This window comes from Mesocricetus auratus, unplaced genomic scaffold (assembly GCF_017639785.1).
Source record: "Mesocricetus auratus isolate SY011 unplaced genomic scaffold, BCM_Maur_2.0 Super-Scaffold_4256, whole genome shotgun sequence".
In the NCBI taxonomy this organism is placed as follows: domain Eukaryota; kingdom Metazoa; phylum Chordata; class Mammalia; order Rodentia; family Cricetidae; genus Mesocricetus; species Mesocricetus auratus.
The window spans coordinates 19,318,792-19,339,144 of record NW_024429182.1 but is presented as its reverse complement, the minus strand read 5'-3'; the positions used below and the strand labels follow the sequence as shown (position 1 = coordinate 19,339,144).

Sequence of the window (20,353 nt, the reverse complement as noted above, 5' to 3'; positions counted from 1 at the left end):
CATTAAAGAAGGTACTTACCATGACTCAAATTCCTCATCTGTGAAATGGTGATAACCGCAGAACGGTTATTGAAAGAGGACCAGATAAGAAGGAGCACAAAAAGCTTAGTGTACTGCTGGCTGCTGGCTAATGGAAACCGTGGGATATGTGGTTTAAGGGACATCAACTGGGTCACAAGATGTGAAGGGGACTGAGGTAGGAAAGGCCTGCTCAGGATCGTGAAGACAGAAGCTACCCACCTCCATTCTCTCTGTAGGCACCTGACATACAAGATGTGTTTTCTGTGGTTGATGAATAAAGCTGTTTTGGCCAATGGACAGGTGGGAAATCCAAACATATAGTTTGGTAGTAAGCAGAGTCAATGAGACGCCATGTAGCTTATGAGAAAGGAAGAGGCCCAGGCATCACTGGTAAGCCAAGATTACGTGGAGATACACAGGTTAATAGAAATGGATCAATAATTAAGAGAGCTATACAATAAGACACTTGAGCTACTGGCCAAACAGTGTATAATAATAACAACAACAATAATAAAAAGATGTGTTTTCTGTCTTTCCTAGGTTCACTGAGCTTCTACCCAAGATTTCTTTCTTTTTTTAATCCTTCTCTTCTCCCTTCTTCTTTGAGCCAGGAGCTCCCATAGCCAAGGCTAACCTTGAACTAGAAATACTTCAGGCTCAGAATCCCAAGGACTGTGTGATTACAAACGTGCTTCACTACGCTAAGAGCTAGGCCGGTCCCTAGGCATTAGGTCTTAGAAGGACCCGGAGCATTTACTGAGTCCTGGAGTTGAGCTGACCAAGGATTAGCAGAAAAGGGACACGCGCGCAGGCGCTCACCTGCGCTTGGGTGGGAGGAGCTCCGACCCAAGGCGGGACGGGCGCGATGACGTCACGGGCGCGCCACCGCAGGGCGTCGCGTCCCGGAAGCGACGGCGGTGGAGGGGCCGACAGATCTGTGGAACCTGTGCCTTCGGAACGTCGGTGGGAGGTGGCGCGTCGTGGGGTGGGGCGGGCCTGAGAGGGAACGCTCCGGGGCTTGGTGGCCCTTCCGTCCCCTGGCGGTCCCTGCCCCTCTTTCCCCTGGGCCAGCGTCCGGGTAGGTAATGGCCGTCACACCCCCGCCCCTGTGTTTACTGCGTCTGGCGCTCCCACCCGGGTGGGGGCCGCCACCTGCTGGCCCAGCGACCTTGGGCGTGGCCTGTCTCGCGCGGTTTCGGAGGTGGTGGGGGTGGAGGCCTCTGTGAGCGCTGACCTGCAGATCGCTTTCCCCGGCGCCTGCCCAGGGAGTGTGGGGTCCGGTCTGCCCCTTCCCAAGGCTAAGAGCGTAATAAGTGTTTTGCTAGGAAGAGTTCATGAACCCTTTGGGAGCCCTGGCAAAGACTCTACACTGGGGGTGCTGACAGAGACTTCCCAGAGCAAGAGAGACAGTCTCCTTTAAGCGGACACCTGAGGGATGAGTAGGATTACCAGATTAAAAATGGGAGAAAGATGACACGGGGCGTCTTTTCACTTGGGATTACCAACTCTTTTCCTTCAACGATCTGGTTATTATGGTTTTACGTGCTCTTGAACGGTCTGTGGGGCTCATGAAGAACAGGTTTATATCCAAGTCGTCCACTCTGCTGATGGTCAGCAGGAACAAAGTTTCCTCATGTGTGAAACATGTAGTCCCTCGTACGTCACAGGTTTGATTCTGAACTAATGCAAGGGACATGTGTCGAAGACTGAAGTGCATTGTAAGTGTGGGGAATTCTAATTACAGGATGCAGACATCAGATCGGGACCTGAGTGGGCCAGAGGTGAGCCCCAGCGTGATGCCGGAGGTTCTTGCCGACTGCCCACCTGCCCCCACCAAGTCAACAGCGTTTGACCTTTTCAACCTGGTTCTGTCCTACAAGAGGCTGGAGGTCTACCTGGAACCCCTGAAGGACGCAGGTGATGGTGTTCGATACTTGCTAAGGTACAGACTTGAGGAGGTGCTCTCTCTTGCCTCTCTGGTCAGCCAGGCAGCAGCTGCACCTCCTGTTCCCTCTCCACGAAGTCTGGTGTCTCTCTGGTGCCTACATTCATCTCCTTTTATCTCTCTGCTTGGAAGTCCCGCCTGTACTCCTGTCTAGCTATTGGTCGTTCAGGTTTTTATTAAACCAATCGCAGTGACACATCTTCACACAGTGTAAAGGAATATTCCACAATAATCATCCTTAGCTCCATAGCAAGTTTGGGGCCAGCCGGGGCTATAGGACACCTTGTCTCAAAAAACCATACTTTAAAAAAAAAAGCAAACAAAAATCCTAAATTGTAAATAAATGGCTTTGCATTGCATTTCTGAATGTTTCAGTTTGTCAGGTTTTTCTGTTTGTTTGTTTGTTTTGTTTTTGAGACAGAGTTTCTCTGTGTAGCCTTGACTGTCCTGAAACTAGCTTTGTAGACCAGTCTGCCTTGAACTCACAGAGATTCGCCTGCTTCTGCCTCTGCTGGGATTAAAGGTGTGAGCTACCACCACCCGGCCAGTTTATGTCTTTTACTAAAATCATTTGATTCCATTATCAAAATAATTTCATACCTTACATAATTAAAAATAACTTCGCAGCCTGGGGTTCTTGGTTACTAATAAAGATTATGGGAAAGGAATACCATTTTTTGCTTTTCTCATAAAGTCAAACACATACAACCCCAAACATGTCTCAGAACTACTGGTGGCTGCCATCATGGTAAAAGTCAAATAAAAAATAAGCCTAAATAGAAAAATAGGAAACTCAACCCTATCCAAAAAGTCCGAACAGCACACTGCCAGTGATGTCACTTTCCTTCCAGACCCCTCTCCTTGATCTAATGTCTCTGTTGACAGTGTGATCCCAGGAGACCCGCTAAGCAGAGCAGCTGATCCTAAAAATTTTACTGTAGCCTTGGACCCAATAGCCAAACCCCAAGATTGGGTTCCTAATCAGTCAAACCCTCGTAACTAAAAAAAGAACAATCAAAAGCTTAAACGAATCTGACAACCACTTTCACAGCCCAGTGATCCCTCTGCTGCATGTAGAGACTACAGCTGGGGGAGGTGCCCCTCCATCCAGCTCCAGACTGACTGCCCATAGCCTCAGACCTCCAAACCTAACAACTTAGTGTGCTAAGAGGCACAAGGCCACTGGCAGAAGAAAGGAGGACAGGGTATATGTAACTTAGGCTTTGCCTGATATGGGCAGAGCGGGCACAGACGACAGGATGAGGATGCATTGTTTGCCAGCAGCAGATGCATTATTTCTCCGATACTTGTTTCTCTCTGATGGTTTGCTATGTAGATACTGCCCTTAGGATATGGGTGTCAGTGGCTTCATTATTTCTCCGATACTTGTTTCTCTCTGATGGTTTACTGTGTAGATACTGACCTTAGGATATGGGTGTCAGTGGCTTCATTATTATCTACACTCTTTTTTATTAGTTTGCTCCTTTGTATCTTAATTGTTTTTGAAATAGGGTCTTAGGTAGCCCATACTGACCTCCAGCTAACTGTGGCTGAGGCTGACCTTGAACTCCTGGTCCTCCTGCCTCCACCTCTCCAGTTCTGGAATTATAGTGGTGCTCCCCCACTGTGGGCTCTAAATGTCCTTTTCTGTAGCTAGGCCAGCAGCACTGTCTTGTCCTAGGAGATCTGAGTCATTTTTCTCTCCTCTCTTTGAGGACTTCTGTCTGTATTGTCATTTCTCTTTTCATGTCACACAGGTTGTGTTTACTGGGTGACAACTGCATTGCATACTCCTTCCCCCCACCCCCAAGGTCTGAGCTCGGGGCCCTATGCTTGCTATGCAGATGCTCTAATACTGAGCTACATTCCCAACCCTCAGTTTTAGTATAGTAAAGTAGGTCGTCTTTGTCTCCTTTAGAATTAACATATATATGAAACAAAGTCAAAATTGTAGAAGTAAAGACATAAAGTAACATGTGGGCAAAGGCATCCATATTGTTTTTTTCTCGATTTCTGTGCCAATGAGTACCTTTTTTTAAAGGCACAGGCTCACCATGTAGCTCTGGCTGGCCTGGAACTCACTCTGTAGACCAGCTGGCCTCGAGCTCGCAGGGATTTGCTTGCCTCTGCCTCCCAAGTGCCACCACTCCCTCCTTGCCCATGCTGATGAATTCCTGTGCAGATGTAGACTGGTAAGCTGAGGTTTTTTGTTTTTTCCCATTTCTGTGGTCTAGCCCGTGGCGTGCAGAGTGTGCTAATAATGGTCTTAGGAAATTGTGAAATAGGATAAGGGAACACACTAAAAGACGAACCTTGTCAGTGACCCTTGTCAAGGACAGAGCCCTACAAAACATGGTGAGATGCTTGGGCGGTGGCGCAGACCTTTAATCCCAGCACTTGGGTGGCAGAGGCAGGCAGATCTCTGTGAGTTCGAGGCCAGCCTAGTCTACAGAGTGAGTTCCAGGACAGGCTCCAAAGCCCCAGAGAAACCCTATGTCAAAACAAAACAAAACAAAACATGGTGAAACAGCAGTAACCAGGTTTCTCAACAGGTCGTAGGAAAGCTCTCCCCCCCCCCCCCCAAGAAGGTTCTGCAGGTCTTCTAGTTTGTCACTCCAGGGTTAATGTGTGACCTCTTTGTTCTTCTGCTAGCCCCCTTCCTACAGATAGGCCTATGTGTATCTCTCCTTGGTCCTCTGTGCCCCTCTCTCCTCATGTCCGGATCTGTCTGTCTGTCTGTCTGTCTGTCTGTCTGTGCTGTCAAGCCTCTTTCAGGCTGGAGGAGTGGCTGCCTTGTGATCAGAACTCTCTATGTTGTAGGTGGCAAATGCCTTTGTGTTCCTTGATGACATGCCTGGGCCTCAACATCTTGTTCCTCACTTTGAACGAGGGTAAGAACTTCTTCTAGAGGCCAGTGGGTTTTTCTGAATCAATGTGGGGGTAGAGCCCTGAGTTGGAGCAATGTGGGAGGGACCACCTCTTTGCCAGTTCGATTCCTCCTAGGTCTGCTTGTATTGGAACCCAAGCTCTGGGCCTCTGTGTGACTGTGGACACATGATGTAGCCTACCGATTGAGGCTCCATTTCCCTCATCTCTGAAGGGAGGGCGGCAGCGGTCTTTGCTCATGAGCACTGTGAGGAATGAGAACCTGTGTGTGCCGCTCAGCCCAGTGCCTCACACAGGTCAGCAGCTGGCAGACTGTGGCTGCTGCTACTTCTGTGTGACTTTCTAATTGACTGCTGAAGTAGGCATCCGCCTTTTCCCATTTGTCAACATGATACCGGTAAAGTTATCAGGAGGAGGATCTGAGGAGAGGCTTTTCCCCGTATCTGTCATTTTCTCTGCTCCAGCAAATGGGTTTTGATGTGTTAGATGGCCACCAAGCAGTGGGGAGAGGCGCACACACAAAACCATGAGAAAGGCGTGGCTAGGTGGTGACTACAGAGTTCCTGGGTGGCAGTGTCTCCTGAGGACTCTGTTATGTCTGCTGCGACCCAGGCCTCTCAGGGTTGGAACTGTCGGGTAGTTGTCAGGAAGTGAGTGAAAGGTTCAGGGCAGAATGTTTAGAGGAGCTGGTCCTTTATGTATGTGTTATTACACCACAGGCATGATTCTCTGTATTTCCTGTTTCCTGTGGACATATGGAGTCAGTGGGTTGAAAATTACCCCACTTCACACGGGGTCATCTGTTTTTGGACAGCTTTTTTTTCCCCTCTTTTTTGAGGCAGGGCCTCTCTATAGCTCAGGCTTGCCTTAAACTCACCACGTAGCCCAGGTTTCCCTGGAGCTACCCATTTTCCTGCTTCAGCCTCTCAGATTCTGGGTTACAAATGTAACCACCATCATACTCAGCTTTCTTTTTCTTAGTTGGATTTTTCTTTAAATGCCCTAGGATGTTAGTATGTGTGTGTCTAAACATAGTTCTAAATTCAGTCGGTTTAAATGACAGTTTGTTTTACTGGCATTTACTATGGCTCACTGCTGACTTTGTTTGCTATTGTGATATTGTGTTACAAGGGAGAAATTCCTGCTTTGAATTTTGTCTCTGCCTCACCCCTCAGTCCTCAGGACCCCTACATTATCCCAAAGCCAAAGAAAAGTTTTCCAGTCTGCCTTAGTGGTAGAGAGGGCTAAATTTCCATTCTTGGAAAACTGCTAGCAGCATCCAGACCATAGATGTGAACCATCTATTGTGTGTGTTTTTTTATTTTAGTGAATGGGTGTTTTACCTGCATGTGTCCTATGTATGTATAGTGTCTGTGGTGTTGGATTCCCCTGGAACTGGTAACAGATGGTTGTGAGCCACAGTGTGGGTGCTGGAAATCAAACACAGGTCTTCTGGCAGAGCAGCCCACATTTTTAACCACTAAACTATCTCTCCAACCCATGGGGCATTTTTAAAATTTAAACAAGGTTAGAGCTCATCCATGACCACACACCTGATGCTCACAGTTTTGAACTTATTTTTGCTGAAGAGACAGAATATCCATAGTACCTAGTGGTGATGACATCTATGAGGGTTGAGCAGGCCATAGAGTAGGGAGATCTGGAGGTCTAGCCGCAGTGTGATCTGGCCAGGCCTCTCAGGCAGGAGCCTCAAGGAGGTGAGAAAGCAAGCATGTGGACATCAGCGGTCAGTCTCCAGGGCCTGTCTACCGTGTCACCTGCAGTGTTCTTGATCTCTTAGGTGCCTGGTACTCCATGGGTGCCTTGATGATTTCGGTGCCCGCTCTGCTGGGCTACCTTCAGGAGGTTTGCCGGGCACAGCTGCCAGAGTCTGAGCTGTTGCGGAGGAAGTACCACAGCATAAGGCAGGAAGACCTACAGAGAGTTCGCCTTTCCCGCCCTGAGGCTGTGGCTGAGGTGAAGAGCTTGTAAGTATTGAAAGGAGGCCAGGAGTGTGGGCGGGTGAGCCAGCTGTCACATGCATGCTGCCCGTGAGCCACCGACTTCATTCTACTTAATCTCTTTACCGGTTCTGAGCGGAGACACTGTTATTATCCTCCACTTACAGAGGAAGGCAAAGGCTTAACTAGCAGTGACTTGGACTCCAGATCCAGCTGCCTTTATAGCTGTGTTCTTCCCCCGGACGGACCACTAAGGGTTTTGCTTAGGTGCTGCCTGCGCAAACCATTGCTGGGTGAAGTGTTAATCTGATTATTCTTTATCAGTTAAAACTCATGAGTCAGATATTGGGATAAGAACTTGAATGATCTGAGAAATAGCCAATAAGCAAGCAGTGAAACCCCCTTCCTATCTCCTTCCTCAATCCAAAAGGGCTGAAACCCTCTCTAAGTCCTACCCTACTACTTCCTGTGTCTATCTGTCCTCAGTCCTCCAAAACCTCTGGTTAATTTTGGTAGCTGGTAGCTAGCTCCACCCTCTGATTCAAAGCACATTTTATTGGCAGTCTTGGGAGCGTCAGAATGCAACCACAGTATCACACAGCAGCTGGGCTTGGATCCTGTCTTTTCACTTCTCAACAGCTCGCTTGCTTCTCTGCTCCTGTGAGCCCTCATTCATCGGATGTGGTGTTGGGCTTACGCAGAGGATGGCTGTGAAGATTGCTTGAGTGTTGGGTACCCAGGAAGTATTCAGTGTTAGTCATCATTACCATCCTGAGCATGGCGAGGCTGGTGCCTTGAGGAAGCAGCTTTAAGACTGCTGATGAATGCTTACTGCATGTACTTGAGCAGCAGCTGGCTTTTCCTGAGCCTTTTCTTGGATCAGGCTTCACATAGGCTTTGGACACACAACAGGGGTTATAAGTCATCAGGAGTGAGGTCCAGGTGTATGGGAAAACAAAACTTTTTAATGTAAAGTAATTTATTTTCATGCATTTCTTTTTTTTCTGAGATGATCTCATGGTGTAGCCTTGGCTAGTCTGGGACTCACAATGTAGACTAGGCTGATTTCAAATTCACAGAGATCTACATGCCTCTGCTCCCAAGTGCTGGGATTAAAGGTGTGCACTGGCATGCCTGACACTGAAATAATATTTTACTGTTTGACAGGCGGTGCAGGAAGAATGAAAACAGTTCCATAGACCATTCAAAAAGAACAATTACTAACATTTGGCCACACTGGCTTTAGCTCTCTCTTTTTTTTCCTTGAACCACTTGAAAATTACAAACATCCCTTCTGTTTACTTCAAATACTTCAGCATTTATTTCCTGAGATCAAGGACATTGTCTTATGTATTCCAAGTAATAGTCAGAATTAGGATATTTATATCGATATATTAGTGCTTTTCTTTGCTGCATAGTTCATAATCACATTTTGCCAGTTGTATTATTGAAGTTTCCCCTGGTCCAGGGTCCAATTTAGACTCATACATTACATTGAAGGCTTTTTCTTTCATGTAGTGCTAAGACTGGATCCAAGACTTTGTCCACCAAGCATCTCAGCCCTCACTCACACTTAGTTTCTGTGTTCTGTTAACGTGGGGTGAGCAGTTCCATGTGACCTTGACATCCCTGATACAATACGAGCTTACTGTGTTGTTATTTCCCAGTTTGTGTTGTTCAGCTCCTTGTTAGACTCGGTTTGCATTTTGAGCAGGACTGACAAGTGGCGTGTCTTAGTTCACATGAGAGCCACACAATGTCAGGAAATACTGTCTTTGGTCACCTTCTCCACTGTAAGTTATTGTTTCCCGTTGGTTAGGAACCTGTAGAGAGATACACTGAGACTGAAATACCTTCTTCCTCCTCAGCTTTCACTCAGCTGCTGTAACAGCCACTGGTGGGTCCTGACCTCATTAGTTTCTTTCCTGGTGGTTGAGAACTGGCTCTCTGCTTACCCTTCCACTTGCATTTATTTTTTGGCATTCTGCAGTGGCAGGTGTGCTTCTCACTGATTGTCAGTATGAACGCAAGGGATCTTATTTCATTCCATGCGATCTGATCTGTTACAGTCCTTCCTATCTTCCTTCCATCTGAGTGTCCTAGGTTTGGCCAGTGGGACCACTTTGAGCTGGTTTTTGTGTTCTTTCATTATATCCCATCATTTTTCAGTGCTGCCTTATGGTATGGCATAACAGAATGTTCACATTTGTCTTAGGCTTGCCCTGCTCCAGCTCTAGAAGCAGCCATGTCTCTAATGAGCCCTTTGTGTGGAAGGAGAACATAGACTTTTCAAAATAGTTCCTCCCAATTGTAATAAGTAAAATAAAAAAAAAATAGCAAGGAGGAGCTCCCAAAGGGGGTTGGAATAGGCTGGAACCCTGCCAGGCCCTCTTCTCCCAACAGGAGTGTTTTCAGACTGCCCACTGTGGGCCAGTTGTGCCAGCTGTGTGAACCCAGCCTCTGCACCCTCATAGCTCTGCACTCCTGGATGGCTGGGTGGGTTGGTATGGGAAGGGGCAGGACCTGTCACTCACAGAAGCTCCTATGTCTGCAGCTTGATCCAACTGGAAGCCTTCCTGACCCGCCTGTGTGGTACCTGTGAGTCAGCCTACCGTGTACTGCACTGGGAGAACCCCATGGTGTCCTCACAGTGAGTGGGCCCCTTTTCATCCACCACCCTGTAGGTCTCTGTGGATTGAAGTCCCTCCTCCTCCAGGTGAAGCCAGCTCCCTGAAAAGGCTTCTGCACCACCCACCTCAGGAGAAGTCCACACATAGACTTTTGGGCCTAAATGCTTGCTCTTGTTTAGGTGCCATTTTAAAAGGTACACAGTACTAGTACTTGACTAATCGAGTGCCTCACTGTGTTCTACAGAGCTCATGGTCAGCTGCCTTTTGGAGCTGCTCCCGGGCCTGTTAGCTTCACATTGACTGTGAGATTGCTTTTCTCTGTTTAGCTTTATTTATTTAGTTACATATATATACACATACATCTGTATGTATGTGTGTATATATATATATGCATTATATATGAATGTTTTGCCTGCATGTATGTGTGTATGTATACCCTGATGGTGCTGGCAATCAAACCACGATTCTCTGCAAGAGCCCAAAGTTCCTTAGGCCAGAGAACTACCTCTTTAGCTTATATGTGAGTTTCTTTCTCTTCATTAATTACATCATAAGTGGTTGCAACAAAGTCTTTGGGATTATTTTGTAATGTAGACTGGAGGTGTTCTGTTATATATTTAGATAAGTTCTATTTTTCATTACTAGCCCTACGTAAGCATTTGTTGTTGTTGTTGTTTTGTTTTGTTTTTCAAGACAGGGTTTCTCTGTAGCTTTGGAGCCTTTCCTGGAACTCACTCTGTACATCAGGCTGTCCTTGAACTCAGAGATCTGCCTGCCTCTGCCTCCCGAGTGCTGGGGTTAAAGGCGTGCACCACCACCTGCCTACAGTGAGCATTTTTATGAATTTAGTTTTAATTTTTTGAAAAAAAAGTTTAAAGATGAAGTTAAAAGATGAAATCACTGCAGGAATGCATGTTTTTGAGGCTTTCCCATATCAGGAATTATAACTGGTGTCTGTCCAGGCTTCACTTGTGCCGGGCCTGTGTGAGAGGTTCCTGTTGATTGTCTTACTCTTTCTAGTGACCATGAAGTAGATGCTGGCTGTTTAGACTGAACTTTCTAGGTGAGGTAATGCTTGAGAGCCAAGGGACTTGTCACAGAGGCAAGTGAGAGAGTTTGTTTCAGGCCCAAGTCTGTGTCTAGACTTCAGAGCTCAGACCCAGCGATCGATGGCAGCTGAGCCAGTGTGTGAACTCCCCACTTGAGACACAGTGTGGCTTCACTGGTGTCACTTGGTACAGACCAGAAGCTTGGTGCTTCCTCAGCAAGTCTACACTGGTTTGATTGGCAGGTCTTGTCAGTTTGTGCCCAGAGCAATTTCTCACCTAGGTGGTCCCCTCCATTTCCTTCTGATCTTGGACTTTCTGTTCATCCAGGTTCTATGGCGCACTTCTGGGCATGGTTTGCATGCTCTACCTGCTGCCTCTCTGCTGGGTCCTTGCCCTTTTAAACAGCACGCTCTTTCTGGGAAACGTGGAGTTCTTCCGAGGTAAGCCCCAGAGAGCCCCATAGCTGGGCTGAGCCCACTCCGCCCACTCCGTTTAGGCTTCCTGCCTCTGTGTTATTGCTGTGCTTGCCACAAGGGGGTATCTTTCCACTGGTTAGCTCTGGGAGTGTGTTGGGGTTGTGTGGCTGCCTTCAGAGGGTTCCCTCTCCTTTTTAAAGCAGATGTATCACTGCCTACTCACATGGTGGTTTCTAGAAGGTAAGGGAGGGGTCTTTTCTCTAAATTGCCCCTACTTCTGCACTGTGGCCACCTGGAGTAGCTGCCACATGTCTGTGTGAGCCCTGAGTCTGCTGTCTGGCTTCTGGATACTGGGCAGTTTAGAGAGGCTCTGTGCTTGGGGCTTTCTGTGTTTATCCCCCTCTGTCCTTAGTGTGTGATCACTCACTATTTGACTCTCTGGCTGACTCTCTCTGTAGCAGAGGGACTGGCCTTGAACACAGAGATCTGCCTGCCTCTGCCTCCCGAGTGCTGAGATTAAAGGTGTGATATGCACCATCACAGCCCACTTACTGTGTCTTATGTCACCTCTGACCCTGTTCACCATTCTGTCTGCAGTGGTGTCTGAGTATAGGGCTTGTCTGCAGCGGCGGATGAACCCCAAGCAGGAAGAGTGTGCCTGTGGGAGCTCGTCACTGCAGGACGCTGGGGGAAGGAGTACGCTGCTGGACAGCACACCGGCCCCCACACCCACAGAGGTGAGTGCTCTGCCATTGGCAAGAGGCTCCTCCCCTTGTGTCTTTTTTGCCTCCCTCTTGTTTATAAGTATGGCTTCTGGGCTGAAGCTGTCGAGGTTCTTCCTGCCTCTGGGATGCTTAGTAGTAAGAAGTGCAATGAAGATAGCTGCCTGGGCTTTTCTGAACTCCTGCTCTGTGTCTGGTGCTACACTAAGTGCCCTGTGGGGTGTGAACTCCTTCTCTGTGTCTGGTGCTGTGCTAAGTACCCCGTGGGGTGTGAACTCCTGCTCTGTGTCTGGTGCTACACTAAGTGCCCTGTGGGGTGTGAACTCCTGCTCTGTGTCTGGTGCTGTGCTAAGTACCCTGTGAGATGTGAACTCCTTCTCTGTGTCTGGTGCTGTGCTAAGTACCCCGTGGGGTGTGAACTCCTGCTCTGTGTCTGGTGCTACACTAAGTACCCCGTGGGGTGTGAACTCCTGCTCTGTGTCTGGTGCTGTGCTAAGTGCCCTGTGGGGTGTGAACTCCTGCTCTGTGTCCGGTGCTACACTAAGTACCCCGTGGGGTGTGAACTCCTGCTCTGTGTCTGGTGCTACACTAAGTACCCTGTGGGGTGTGAACTCCTGCTCTGTGTCTGGTGCTGTGCTAAGTGCCCTGTGGGGTGTGAACTCCCACTCTGTGTCTGGTGCTACACTAAGTACCCTGTGGGGTGTGTCTTGAAGATGAGGATGAGATCATTTCCAGTGGCCCAAGAGAAGGCTGAGGCACAGAGTGGCTGCCAAAGACGCTTAGCTAGTAAACAGAGCTGGGTCTCAGACAGGCTCTGTGACTGTTGGCTGCTGTGGGTCCATTGGAGTCTTGCTCTAGGGCCCTGCCCTGTGGGGTTAGAGGGAGCCTTTCCTGTGGTTGTTCCCTTCCTGCAGCTGTGCAGTTTCCCTGGGCTGGGGCCTGGGGTTTTGGAGCCTAGCCACTGGTTCTCAGCAGGTGGCTCTCCACTGTAGGAACCGGGGTTGCCAGCCTTCTCTTCTGCCATAGAGTCTTTCTTCCTAGGACCTCACGCCAGGCAGTGTGGAAGAAGCTGAGGAGGCTGAGCCAGATGAAGAGTTCAAAGATGCAATTGAGGTGGGTGGCCTTTTCCCAGTCCCCAGTGACCAGGCCAGATGTTGGGTGGGCTGAGAGCTGTGGTTTTTGTTTTTTGTTTTACCCTAACATCCGCATGGGAAGCCAGAGTTTGCTCTGAGCTAGAAATCCACTGGTTGAAAGAGTGCCACAGCCTCTTCCTTCTTCTATCATGTCTTGAGAGCCCGGGGCAGGGGGGTTGGAGGTTTGTCACCTGGGCGGAGATGGGGTTGAGGTTATGATGTCGGGGGCATGTTTTGAGGAGGTGCCTACCTTGTGCCTCTCTCTTCTGTAGACTAAGTTCCTTAGATGTCCCTTTGGGAGGGTGCAGAAAGTGGTTGCATAGCCAAGTGCTAGTTCAGGGGAAGTTCAGCAACCTTGACTAGACAGTGATTTAGATTGGTAGTTTGAAAACGTGTTTTATTTGGCTTGTAAACGTTTAAAATAATTCTTCAAGCCAGTGTTTAAAACAGGGCAGATTCCAGTTAGAACTGTAGACTTGCAACTTTCTTAGTATCTCAGGGACTGCAGCAGTCAGTGTAGCTGAGGGGCCACTGTCTCCTGTTGGATGAGTCACATGATCACTCAGCTGGTAGAGGTGCTGGCTGTCAAGCCTGATGGCCTGTGTTTGGTCCCCAGAACCTACATGGTAGAGGGAGAGAACTGGAAGTTGTCCTCTGACTCTTATGTGTGCCGAGGCACACCCCTCCACGCACACACTAAGTGAAATAAGCACGTCACGGGCTGCAGTCTGTGTTGCCCTACATTCCCACCCTCTGGTGACTGGGGCCTTCTGACTTGTTATTTGTTGTCCCTGCCACATTGCTGTTTGTCTCAGAGTAGAAACTCACATCTTTCTGTCTCTGTAAAGAGGGAGGCTGTTGGGAGAGCGAGAGTCTTGTGAACTTTAACTGGGCCCTGGCTACACTGCTGACTTTCCCTCAGACCTGAGCATCCATTTCAGTTGTGACTGCTGTAGACTTCCTCAAGTTGGTAAAGGATGTAGGCTTGAGTCTGGGGAGGGTGGAGATAGCTATGGCGTTGGCTTCCAAGCATTTTTGTTCATGACCCAAGTAAGGAACACATTTTTAGATCCAGACAGCTCATCCTTAGTTCTGTAAAATGTGTGGAACTTAAGTGAAACCCTTAGCCAAAGACTGTTGTATTGGATGTTTCCTTTCCTCCTCTGTTCTGTTGAACTGTATATGACCAGTTAGAGAAGAGTCATTCCAAGCTTTCTGTAAGCTTCCTTGAGTCTGGGCTGCTTCCAGAGAGCCCACTTGGTAACTTCACCCTGCGGGAAGTGCTCAGAGCTCGGGGTGGCACAGCAGTTTCCCGTGCCCTCCTGTGCTCCTCCCTTCCTGCTATCTCTCTCTGTTTTCTCCTCTTCTTCCCCGCACTCTGGGAGGCAGGAGACCCACCTGGTGGTGCTGGTAAGTAGGGGCAGGGTGACAGGGGCAGGGCTGGGCTGGGCAAGGTTGCTGAGTTAGCTGTGCCACACTTTGTGGGCCACCATGCCCAGGTGCCTCTGCACGCAGGACCTGGGCTGTTCTAAGTGATGAGCAGAACTGAAATAAGCTGTTCCCACAGGAGGATGATGAGGGCACCCCGTGCCCAGCAGAGGATGAGCTGGCCCTACAGGACAATGGGTTCCTCAGCAAGAATGAGGTGCTGCGCAGCAAGGTGTCACGGCTCACAGAACGGCTCCGCAAGCGTTATCCCACCAACAACTTTGGTATGGCCAAAGAAGTGGATTGGAGGTCGGGTATATGGCTAGGGCTGGTGGAACTTAAGGAGTTGGAAGACACCTGGGTCAAGAATAATGGATACTTGTGAAGATGTCCACGGAACCTCGGGAACCTGGCAAATGTCTGAGGAAGTGTGAGTGTGGAGTGAATGTGGGTCTCTTCATGTCCACCTCTCATTATTGAATATTAGCTCACAGGAAGACAAGGTGTTCTTTGACCCAGACTGCAAAGAGTTGTGATCCTGAGCTGGCAGAACTTGACAGAAAATACCAGCTCAGTCAGTGTCCTTGGGCAAATCCTGCCTCAGCTTCCCCTTCTAAAGAGATAGTTTTGTTGGGTTGTTGTGGATACATGACAAGAGTTAGCACGGGGCCAGGCTGCCTCTTAGTAACTGTGTGCTGTTTGTGTGGGAGGCGCTGGCTGAGCCTGTTTGTCCGTGAGAGCCTGTCTTGGTCCTTGTGACCTGACTATCTGCAGTAAAAGGTACCTTCTTCTGGGCATGCTGGTTTTTGAGGTCACTGTAGTCAAAGTTGTAGTTTGGTTAGTTTGTATTTTCTTGGGGTTGTGGGTGGGTTAAGGACAGAGCTTGCAGGGGACCGGGCTCTGGTTTGGAACCCTGAGAGTGGAGCCGGCTAACGGCCTGGGGAGAGCCTAGAATAGCTGGTGACTGAGAGCCACTCTGGCCTTTGAATTGTGGGTTCCAGTGTTAGTGAGTTTGAGGGAGACAAGATCCTTGAGCTTATCTTCGAGAATATGAGGGACCTCTGGGGCCTGCCTTCCTGCCCCTGACTGGTGGTGACTACTTTTCAGGATCAGGTGTCCTGGACCTGCTGTTTCCTTCTGGGTGTGAGTACATCTGCTGATGCCTGGCCTGGGAGCCACTCCAGGCTCAGGCCCTTTCGTAAACATGCCATTTCCCAGGTGGATGGGATGGGGCAGGAAGATCCTCTGGGCCCAGAAGCAGCCAAGGGATGTTTGTCTCTCTCTGCCGTGGTCCCCTGGCTCCATAGTCTGTCTTCCCTGATCCCAGGGAGTTTCTTTTAGCGAGAGCTGTGAGTAATCCTGCTGGACTAGGAAGGAGCTTTGGGACTGTCACGTGTTACCCATACGTCACAGCCGTGGCCTCTACTGATTGCTGCCCTGCCAGGTTGTCACAGGCCCCGGAGCCCTTTTTCCATCTTTCCTGATTTCAAGCTCCTCTCTTGGAATTTTCTGATGACAGAAAGCAGGCGTGTGCATTTCTTGGAGGCTGATCTGTGCCTCATCTGTGGGCAGGTGTTTGTAAGGAAACATTATGAAAGGGTCACATCTGGTGGGCTTCACTGAGTCATGTCCCTGCTGGCTTGGCTAGATTCCAGGGAGGAGAGTCTCGGGGTGCTCCTTGATAGTCTGCCAAGCCTGTCATTGGGGGTGGGGGCACTCAGTGCTGTGAGGGTGCAAGGGTCAGAGCTGTGGGTAGCCTGGTGGCAGCTGCTCCTAGGGGTGGGCACCTTTTTCTTACTCTGAATCCAGATCTTGCTCTTTGCACCCAGATGAGAGTCTGGGCTGCCAGGCTGGGATCCTAAGTGTCCCAGTTAGAGAGTCGGGATCAGTTTGGGTTGAGTGGCCTGGCCTGGGACCTAGCTGAGCTGCTGCCTTTGTTTCTCAGGGAACTGTGCAGGCTGCGCTGCCACCTTCTCGGTGCTGAAGAAGAGGGTAAGTCTGCTGTGTGCTGGACTCAGGACAGCCGTCAATGACGTCTAAGTCGCAGGTCACAGAGGCCAGTACCCGGGTTTGCTCAGGCCACTGCATCTTCCCTGCTTCAGGCCTACAGCCTTATCAGCCTTCTGTTGGCTGCTTTGTCCTGCCTCATTCCCACCCAGGGTTAGATGGCAGAGGGGAGGAGGTACTCGGTGTCGGTGCCTAAGGTGAGCTCCGTCTGGCATTGATGTGGTTTCCTTGTCTACAGCGGAGCTGCAGCAACTGTGGGAACAGCTTCTGCTCTCGGTGCTGCTCCTTCAAGGTGCCCAAGTCCTCCATGGGGGCCACAGGTGAGGGGTGCAGGCGTGGGTTAGGAGGCTGCCCTGGGAAAGGAGGGTGGCGACTGTCCGAGGCACTCTCTTCCTTCCCAGGAGATCGTCTGGTTGAATCTTATTTTCATTACCTTGGTAACACATTTAACACAATCAAAAGGATTTCTCTTCCTTTCTAAAAGCTGTACATGTTTGTTGTAAATAAAACCTGTGGATGAGCAAAAAGAAGAAAATACTCCCTTGTGTTCCAGACAGGATGGTTGGGTCACTGTGTATCACTGAAATGTAGGTAGCATTCATGTTCTTGAAAGCTGGAATCATATTTCACTTCCTGCCCTGTAATGTGTTGTGATGTTGGGCAGGCTTTTTTCCTTCCGATCTTACAAGTATCACATGCTTGTTAACTATAAAATTTGGAAATTATTATAAAGAAGAAAGGAAGAGAAATGTGATCCTGTAATCTTACCACCCAGAGATTTTTAACCACTGTTAAAACGTTTAGGGAAATTTTCCTTTGGTATTTTATTTAAAAAAAAAAAGCTTTAAAAAAGTGTTTTGTTGATGCCAGAAGAATTTTCAGTGCATAGAACACCTGGAGAGGCCTGCTCTTGGCATTAGAGCCCCAGTGCTGCAGTGTGTCAGGGCAGGGAGTGAGCTGGGTCAGGGAGGGTGTGGGCTGGGCCGTGGGTGGTCTGTCTAAGGACTGGGGAGGCTAATTCAGTACTTGGCGCCTTGAGCCTAAAGGGTACAAAGAACCGTCTCACCGTGTTTTTCCTTTCCAGCTCCTGAAGCCCAGAGAGAGACTGTGTTTGTGTGTGCCTCCTGTAATCAGACCTTGAGCAAGTGAGAAGAGGAGAGGAGAGGAGAGGAGAGGAGAGGAGAGGAGAGGAGAGGAGAGGAGAGGAGAGAAGAGAAGAGAAGAGAAGAGAAGAGAAGCCAGGCTTCCCCTGTCCTGGGGCTAGCAGTAGACCCTACTCTCCCACCCTGCTCCTCTGAGGCGTGTGCTGGGCAAATGTAGCCTGATAGCTAGATCCTTCTTGCCCTTCCCCTGCTGCCTCCAGCTGGGCTGGTGATGCTTTAAGGCTCCAGGGGAGAGGAACCCTTGGAGCTGTTTGCCCTGCCTTGTGCCCCCCCCCGCCCCTCGTTGACTCAGGGCTAGCCAGGGAAATGTCTACCAGGAGCAGAATTGAGCTTAGCCTGCTCCCATCTGGGCTCTGATGGTCAAGGCCGAATTGACTAGGCCTTAGGATCCAAGAACCTGAAGTGGGAAAAGAGGTTCTTCCCTGTTGAGTACCGGGCATCTAAGCCCCAGAGAACCTGCAGGAGGACTTGGAACACCATGGACTTTGCCCTTTAGATAGCTCCCAGGTACCCAGAGGAGAGTGCATATGAGGGCGCTGGTCATGTCCTTCAGTCCAGTGGATGGCAGCATGGGAAGCCCCGCCTACAGACTCTTATCTCCCACGATTCTCTGTGTCCTCAGCTCTGCTGGGATGACTGTGGGACCCTCACATCCTCCTACTCCTGCCCTGGGTCTAGTGCACCCCACCTCTCCCTAGCCCTTCTCCCGTAGAACATGAGGCCAGGGGAGTGGAGCAGAGATTCTGAAAGCCGTGGCCTCTGAGGTCCAGGAAAGTATAGGACCTGGATGGGCTGGCTCTCAGAGTCCAGGACTGTTCCTGGAGAACAGTGTCCATTGTGGGATAAGGTCACATGGTCAGTTTTATGTCCCCTCTGATCTACCAAGGGGGCCCTGTGCCTCCTAAGCCGTGAGCTGGCTCAGGCCCCCCTCCCTGGAGCTGCCGGTCTTTTCAAAGTATTTATTTATTTATTTCGTGGTTCCTGGGAGCATGCAGTGCAGGGGTGAGGTGAAGACGATGCCGGCTTCTGCCTGAAACCCTTGTGAGAATCTTCCCTTGGGGCTGCACTGCGGGGCCTCGCGGCTGCCGCAGGGGAGCTGTTCTGTTGCCTGAGCATGAGCTTGCTGGAAGCTGGGTGTGGGGTGCATGACTCTGGTCCGAAGCTCTCTGCTAATCAGGCATACACAGAGCGGTGAGGGTTTGGCAGTGGGGACCAAGCAGCCGAGGTGTACCCTTAGTCCTGGTGCGAGGACGCTACCTCCATGCTTATTTACTTACACTGGAGAGCAGAAAGGAGCTCTGTATGGAGAATTGCCAATAAAGGCCCCAAGCTTAAGCTTTCGTCCTGTCCTTGTGTCCGCACTCGCCACCAGGGGGGAGACCCAGGTTTCTTAGTGCTGTCCAAGTTTTTCACTTGGCCAAGGGCAGGCCGTGGAGTGGGTCTTTGCACACGGTCTGTGGAAGTGCGTGTGCTGCTGCCCAGTCTGTGAGGAGCTAGGCTCAGGGGAAGGCTGTGCCTTGTAAACAGGAGGGGGCAGGCTTTGTCTTGTGACCGGACTGAGGGCCTTGGGTTGAGGTTGGGATCAGAATTTAAGTATTAGACAAGGCAGGCTTTACAGTAGAAAGGTTTTAGCTAATCCCTCCTGAGAAAGGCAGAAAGGGCCAGCACCGCAGGAGCTGAGAGCTGGTAGGTGTGAGGTGCTTGGAGGCTTGAGGTACACGTCACCAGGCTGGGTGGTTGCTGGTGCTGAATACTGCACACGTGTTAGTGCCAGTGACAAGTCCAAGAGGTAGGCACTGTTTTCCTCGCAGTAACATGGTAATGCCCAGCAGCAGTGGTGTAAGCCCTCTCCAAGCTCAGTCCCACCTGCCGTGACCTCCTGTGTGTGTGGCCTAATGTATGACCCTCATCATCCTACAGCCTTCAGACAGATGATGCGCCTCTGTCCTGTGTCCTTACAGCAGTCACCGTTTTCCTTCTTTTAAGCCAGAGAACAATTTTAAATCACCTTTTACAGGAGAGCGTCAGTGAGAGCCCATCTTGTTGGAAGGTGACTGTCACTGCTCAGGAAGGCTGACTATCAGGTGTAGTCACAGATGTGAGAAAGGGGTTTTGCCCTTTTTGTTTCCTGGAGGTACCTGGGAGAATAGGTGAGCAAGTCTTTAAATGCAGAGCCACGGGAGTTCAGCAGGACTGGTGCAGTGCCCCACGGAGCCCGGGGTTCAGACACTTCAGAGTGGGACAAAACACAGCTTGCGCTTTGTGGCATTGGATTGGTAGATAACCAGGTTATAGTCTGGCACCTTGCAGGGCCGGTCGGGAGGCCTGGCTGCAGCCTGGCTTGAGCTTGGGTCTGTTGAGGCTTTTGTGGTCTCCTGTGTTGATGCTGCAAAGTCTTGGCAGACTGGGAACAGGCAATGGCTTTGGGGGTCTCCTGTAGCCTTTGGGGCAGAAGCCAAATGCCTCATTTTTATTCCTTTACCAGAGGTCTGTGTCTGTCTGCACAGCTGGCCCTGTTCATGCACCACTTTGCCAGGCAGCATGTCTGGCCAGTAGTTCATTTTAAAGTCCCACAGCACAGCGCTACAGGTTCATCTAATTGGTGGGCATTTTAAATGGGAGGTTAAGTGACCCACCCAAAATGGAATGGAAATTATGCTGCAGGTGTTCATAGCACCCGTGGCCTAAGAAGCCTTGGGTAAAGGTCACATTCTGGGCAGCTCCCTCACATTCTGGTCCCCACTCTCTAAGGAGCTAGCCACTGAGCTAACAAGGGTCTGCCCACCAAGCACCACCCCCTTCAGTCAGAACAGAGGTGGCCTTGTGGTGGGAGCTGCTATCTTCTCCAGCTCCCAGTGACCCCACCTCCTGCCAGCAACACCCCAGCAGCACATTCCATTCGCTGGCACTGCTGGTGGCTGGGGATTCCGGGTACTTGTGGCTGGGAGCCTTCTTGGAGCTCCAGCGGAGTCTGCTGTCCGGGCTGAGACAC

The 20,353-nt window shown here is 50.0% G+C and overlaps 1 protein-coding gene across 4 annotated transcripts; it reads left to right on the top strand.

Annotated features, from left to right (window-relative positions):
- Positions 1 to 926: 926 nt before the first annotated feature.
- Zfyve27 (zinc finger FYVE-type containing 27) lies at positions 927 to 18,696 on the top strand. Of its 4 annotated transcripts, XM_005063584.4 has the most exons (13): positions 929 to 1,099; positions 1,766 to 1,963; positions 4,787 to 4,857; positions 6,654 to 6,840; positions 9,368 to 9,463; positions 10,820 to 10,932; positions 11,506 to 11,645; positions 12,672 to 12,743; positions 14,153 to 14,173; positions 14,331 to 14,475; positions 16,137 to 16,183; positions 16,437 to 16,518; positions 17,283 to 18,696. In XM_005063584.4, the coding sequence occupies exons 2-13, from the start codon at positions 1,767 to 1,769 to the stop codon at positions 17,345 to 17,347; spliced, it is 1,236 nt and encodes a 411-aa protein (XP_005063641.1). In that variant the 5' UTR covers positions 929 to 1,099; position 1,766; the 3' UTR covers positions 17,348 to 18,696. The 4 variants fall into 4 exon arrangements, with proteins under 4 accessions (XP_012969156.1, XP_005063641.1, XP_012969150.1 ...); XM_013113702.3 differs by lacking the exon at positions 16,437 to 16,518 and having other exon boundaries at positions 927 to 1,099; XM_013113696.3 differs by lacking the exon at positions 14,153 to 14,173.
- The last annotated feature ends 1,657 nt before the right edge of the window (positions 18,697 to 20,353 follow it).

Bases quoted from the DNA above. Each gene is read 5' to 3' on its own strand.
- Zfyve27 (XM_005063584.4), top strand. From the start codon at position 1,767: ATGCAGACATCAGATCGGGACCTGAGTGGGCCAGAGGTGAGCCCCAGC. The intron at 4,858-6,653 runs GTAAGAACTTCT...TTGATCTCTTAG, and splicing joins GTTCCTCACTTTGAACGAGG to GTGCCTGGTACTCCATGGGT. The intron at 12,744-14,152 runs GTGGGTGGCCTT...TCTGGGAGGCAG, and splicing joins AGTTCAAAGATGCAATTGAG to GAGACCCACCTGGTGGTGCT.